The sequence below is a fragment of the Corythoichthys intestinalis genome, chromosome 1 (assembly GCF_030265065.1).
Source record: "Corythoichthys intestinalis isolate RoL2023-P3 chromosome 1, ASM3026506v1, whole genome shotgun sequence".
Classification (NCBI taxonomy): Eukaryota; Metazoa; Chordata; class Actinopteri; order Syngnathiformes; family Syngnathidae; genus Corythoichthys; species Corythoichthys intestinalis.
Genome location: NC_080395.1, coordinates 5,478,787 through 5,484,786, shown reverse-complemented (window position 1 = coordinate 5,484,786; position 6,000 = coordinate 5,478,787). Strand labels below are relative to the sequence as shown.

At 43.5% G+C, this 6,000-nt stretch overlaps 1 protein-coding gene across 4 annotated transcripts in view; it reads right to left on the bottom strand.

Moving 5' to 3' along the window:
- Positions 1–1,811: 1,811 nt before the first annotated feature.
- The window catches only part of LOC130907310 (NACHT, LRR and PYD domains-containing protein 3-like), a 32,876-nt gene continuing 28,687 nt past the window's right edge, over positions 1,812–6,000 (bottom strand). For all 4 annotated transcript variants that reach the window (XM_057822433.1, XM_057822361.1, XM_057822273.1 and 1 more), the window contains one exon: positions 1,812–2,444. In XM_057822433.1, coding sequence (XP_057678416.1) covers positions 2,417–2,444 — 28 coding nt within the window. In that variant the 3' untranslated portion in view covers positions 1,812–2,416. The remainder of the gene's footprint in view (positions 2,445–6,000) is intronic.

The window sequence follows — 6,000 nt, the reverse complement described above, 5'->3', positions numbered from 1 at the left end:
CTACAAACAAGATCTAACCAGAGTAGAAAGAAAAGCAGGAGGCCCCGCTGCACAACTGAGCAAAAGACAAGTAATATAAGAGTCTCTAGTTTGAGAAATTGTTGATCTCAGGTCCTCATATAGCAACTTCATTAAATAGTACCCGTAAAACGCCAGTGTCATTGTCGACAGTGAAGAGATGACTCCGGGATGCTGGCTTTTGGGGCAGCGTGGCAAAAAAAAAAAAAAAAAAGCCAAATCTGAGGCACGCTAATAAAAGGAAACAATTAATATGGTCAAAAGAACACAGACATTGGACAGAGGATGATTGTCAAAAAGTGTTATGGACGGACGCATCATAGTTTGAGGTGTTTGGACTTTGGATCAAAGAGAAGAACATTTGCGAGATGCAGAACAACTGAAAAGATGCTGGAAGAGTGCCCGATGTCATCCGTCAACCATGGTGAAGGTAATGTGAAGGTATGGGGTTGCTTTGGGGCTGGTAAAGTGGGAGATTTGTACACTGTCAACAGGATTTTAAATAAGGAAGGCTATCACTCCATTTTGGAAGCGTGAAGTTTCTCTAGATGACCTCAACAAATTAACAGCTAGTATGTCATTGGTCTGCAAAGCTGTAATTGTTGCAAAGGGAGCATTCTTTGATAAACGCAAAGTTTGAAAGAGAAAATGATCGTTTCAAATAAAAACCCTTATTTCTAACCTTTTCAATGTTTTGACAGTATTTTCTATTCATTTTGCAACTCATTTGAGAAATAAAAGTGACTTTTGAAGGAAAACCCAAAATTGTCTGGGTGACCCCAAACTTTTGAACGGGAGTGTATCAGGGTAATGACTATATATCAGAATGGTGATATATCACCTTATTGTCCTGCCAAGAAGCCACATATTGTTTTCAAAAGGTGACATGTTTAAAAAAGGAAGCAGTAGGTTGCTAGCCAATTACTGTCAATCAATGATTGAAACTTTTGAATCGATGTCCACAAGTTTGCTTTTCCCCTTCATCCTGTCGGAACGCTAGAGGCTGGTCCGGCGACGTCAAAGAGTTCTCTTCTCTCAGGGCGAGTTACATTTACTTTTCGACTAACTTTTGAAGAAAAATGTACTTCTATGAGTAGTTTCACCACGCCATCCATTGAGTCGAAGAAAAAATGCTACCCTTACTCTGCTAATTTGGCCTACGATAGTCGTTCGTGACTTCACCAAAAGTAGGTGGCCAAAAATTATACTCAAGTTAGAGTAGCGTTACTTCCAAATACCGTAATATTGCTTCAGTAAAAGTAGTCATTCGACAATATTCACTCAAGTACAAGTAAAAAAAAAACATTATTTGGTGAAAAGAATACTCAAGTCCTAAGGAATTACCGATCATTACTATTTAAAATCATGTCATCAGAGTAGCGGGGCGGCCGTGGAGTAGTTGGTAGCTGGAGTTGTCCTTGGACCAAAGGGTCAGGGGTTCGATTCCCAGCTATGACTGCCCACTGTCGAAGTGCTTGTCCTTGGGCAAGGCACTGAACCCTGATTTGCCTCCAATGGGTTGACAGCGCCTTGCATGGCAGCAGTGTGAATGTGTGCGTGAATGGGTAAATGTGTGCAAATGTAAAGCGCTTTGGGCATGGTAACCATGCAGATAAATGCGCTATATAAGTACTGTCCATTTAGTGTTATTTGTTTGGACATAACACTGTTCATAAATGTCATAAAAATGACATGGACATCTGTCCAGGTAATTGTAAAGCATCCTCATCTTCTATAAAATTGCCCTCTCGCTGTGATTAGTATCCATTTTTCTTTACCATTAGGAATACCTGTTAAGTGGATGAAACATTTCCAGTGTATTTATTCAAGTTTTTGTGGATTGTTTGGTGATTTTTCAACTTTCATTTCAGGTTAGGGTTTTACAGGTCCATTACAAAATAACATTAGATCCTCTTTTTGACATGAAGAAGTGAAAATTATCATTTTTAAAACATTGATGTCGAAATGAGCAAAACAATTTCAAGTGTGCGTGTTACCTTTTTTTGAATTTGTGACAAACATGAGTTGAACTTTAATAAGGTATTTATTGAACACATTGGCTGCCGTTGGCAGTGCTGGAAGTCCAATCCATTTGGTCATTCCCTCCCAGTCCAAATGGATTGGACGTCTACTCGTGACAAACATATTTCAATTCATGGCAGAAAATAACTGCCAGCTGTTTGGTGGCAGCATGGTAGAGCAACGTTGCAGCAAAACACCCGACGCCGGCAGGCGAACCTCCTCAAATTCGGTGAGCGTGGTCGCGTTTGTCTTTAGCGGTGCTCTTGAGGTCGTTGGACAGTACGTAGCATCGATCTAAATCTGAAGAAGAACAAATGGGCTCAACGTCTTTTAAAAATGAACATCTGGAATGTCTCGCCCTTCTTGACACCAGGGATCAAACGTTCTTCTTGAACAATTCAAACCTGAAGAAAGACACAAAGAAAAGGAATTGAACATGAATAAACACCAGGGTGTCCCCTCCATATAAAAAGATTGAGGCGCGCTGCCACGCCTTTTTTTTTTTTTTTTAAGATTTAAAGAAACATTCTAATTTATAATTTGGATAATTAAACAAAATGTCTATATGAATATATAAAGCTAATTAATTAAGCGCTATTTGCCATAAGTCATCTGAAATAGTACGTCAAATACAAATTGTTCCTTTGCACGCCTTATTTTGAAAATCACATCAGTTCTCCTGTTGTAAACTTCCGCCTGACGTCGGCGCGGACTCCGCGGAGTTGGAAATCGGGGGCAAAAATATCCGTAGAAAGCTATTCCATTTGATGAATGGAATTCCAGTGTTTAAGCCTTTGAAAACAACCTTATTATGGACATTGGACATAACGTTGAAGTTCTTTATGGCGTGTCTATGACCCGAATCGTTGCGTCCTAGGAGCTTATTTGCCACAGGCCAGTGAAAGGAGGAGTAGAAATAACCAAATGGTTATGGCAAGCGTTGTATTTTAAAGTTGCGATAACGTGTTCAAAAGCGGAATGATGCAAGATCACAGCTTTACACTCAGCTCAGGAAGACGCTCCAGGGAAGGAGAACTGAAAGCAAACGCAGGCAATCTGGCTCGGACCAAACATGGACAGAAATGGCAAAGTTCAAGCTCTGGCTGTCCCACATAAATCAAGGTGAGTTTAAGATTTGTGCAACTATTATTTTTATTTATCATAATTGTATCGTTTTAACTTCAAGTGCCCGTGACACAAAAAAAGCATGTGTATTTCATATACCACACGGTATTTTATGCTCCTGAATGAAAAGGACCGCTTGCATGTGTGTGGAAGCGATCAATATATTTATTCAATTTTTTGAATCCCGCACTACCAAAATGGGATTTATGTGAAACACTGGGATCATGGCACACGTTTTAACAAGGAGGCGGCTTGCATTTTGTGGCTGACTCCCTGTACACCCAGAAGGCCACTCGGCTGACGACCGATGGCTCGTCGCACGCCACGGTCGCCGGCCGATGAGCGTCCGTGCTCGGGCAGCCAGGCGCTCTCATCTGCAGTGCTCGATTGTGTCCAGACTTCTACCCCCCTTCGGTCCTCTTCGCTGACCCGCCTATCGAGGCTAGCCTCGGCTTAGCATCGGGCAGCCACGCGCGCCGGCGTCGGCCGGTTTGTCCACTGAGAAAAGTTTGTGGAACTATTATTTTTATTCATCATAATTGTATTGTTTTAACTTCAAGTGCCCGTGACACAAAAAAAAAAAAAAAGCATGTTTATTTCATACTTTACGCGGTATTTTATGCTCCTGAATGAAAAGGACAGCTAGGATGTGTGTGGAAGCGATCAATATATCAAGTCAATTTTTTTAGTCCCCGCTACGAAAATGAGATTTTTGTGAAACACTGGGATCATGGCACACGTTTTAATAAGGAGGAGGCTTGCATTTTGTGGGTGACAATGCTCCCCGTCCACCAAGAAGGCCACTCGGCCGACGACCTGCGACTCGTCGCGCACCATGGATGCCGGCCGACGAGCGTCCGTGCTCGGGCAGCCACGCGCTCACGTTTGCGGTTCTCCATTGTGTCCAGACTTCCACCCCCCTTTGGTCTTCTTCGCAAGCCCGCCGATAGAGGCTATCCTCGGCTTGGCATCAGGCAGACGTCGGCCAGTTTGTCCACTGAGAATGCGCTATTTTCGGCGTTCATTCCCCCCTGCGCCCCCGGCGACGGGCACTGCCTGGCTGCTGAGCCCAAACTCGCTCGCTGCCGGTGGCTTGCCAATCGGTGAAGACAATCACCCCCGCTGCCTTGTGTGACACGTGCCGGGGTAGTTTTGTGTGATTTTTCTTTTTCGAAAGGCGAGAAAGAGACTTGGAGGTGCCGCTCGGCTCGGGTTAGCATGTCGCCTAGCTGTCACGCCTCCTGTTTTGTTCACGCTCTTACCGCCGTCTCCGAAGCCGGGACAGGAAAATGACAAAAGCCGGACTACGGTGGCATAAAATACTGTTCGGGAGGTTTAAGAAGTTGGCAGTTTTGACTATTATGCAGTAGTTTAGCCCTGCCGTCCTGAATACATGCATTTTTATGATTTAATATTCCATTTAACACAAGGCTGTTATTTGTCATGACCATACCATTTTTATTAGCAATTAGGGAAAAATACTTAAATAAATAGAATATCCTGTAAAAATATTGGAGTAGAAAGATTAAAACAATGATGATATTTTCTTCGTTCTAACTCTTCCCCCTCAATGGGCGGAGTTCTATATCAGCTGAAATCATCTGCTGACGTCACCACCCAGCTGGAGGCGCAAGAGCGCTATAATGACAGGAGTGGCTAAACTGCAGATTAAAAAACTCATTTCTCGTCATCTGCGCTTGGCCAAATTGTTGTATGAAGTCAAATTGTCTCAAAATATTAAAAAAATATGAATAATTTGGATTCCAATAATTATGCACAGTAGCCAAGTGGTAAGCACATCCGCCTCACAGTTCTGAGATCCAGGGATCAGTCCCGGGCTCTGGCCTTCCTGTGTGGATTTTGCATGTTCTCCCCGTGCCTGCGTGGGTTTTCTCCGGGGACTCGAGTTTCCTCCCACATCCCAAAAACATGTGTGGTAGGCTGATTAAACACTCTAAATTTTCCATAGGTATGAGAGTGCACGTGATTGGTGGTTTTTATCAGTGTGCCCTGCGATTGGCTGGCAACCAATTCAGGTTGTACCCCGCCTACTGCCCGTAGTTCGCTGGGATAGGCTCCAGCACCTCCGCGACCCTCGTGAGGCTAAACGGCATGGAAAATAAATGATTGAATGAATAATGATGCTATTTAAGATTTTTTTTTAATCGTGTCAGAGGCACTTTAACCCTTTAATACCGAATGTGTCTGTTGCGACACTTTACCCATATCATCTTTGACGCCTCGTCACACTGTAGATACGTCACCCACGTGCAACTGCCTGGTCTCATTTGAAAGTGCGGAAGTTTAGGTCCACGTCAGTTTTTACTTCAAGTCAAGTAAAACGGGAGATCATGTCATTTGAGTTTTAGTGCACTCATAAATAAGCATTACAACGCTGCATGGACCATGTGTTTATGTCCATATTTCTATCATTTCTTGTCCTTTTTCAAAACCGAAAGCACCACCAAAGACTACTTATCCCAAGAGCCGTTGTAGGGTCAAGAAGGACGAACGTAATGTTAACATTTTTAATAAATTGCCGAGGGTGGCGCCACCTAAGGAGATGGAGGCGACGTCACAAGCGATGGCCCGTAGGATTGAGCGAGCAACTTTGAAGCGTGCGCAATGAATCGAAAACTAAATTTTGCGCAAGCTTATGCATTAGTTCATCAACTCAAGGAAGAGGATGAGCCGGGTTTGCCGTTGTTTTACTCGGATGAGCCGGCGTCTCGGTGAGTGACAGCAGTGCGCAAATGGCGGAAGAGTGGCGAGTGGGCTGTCTGACGTAGCTCCGTGTCCTGTTCAAGAGCAAACTTTCTTAAGTCGCATGCCTGA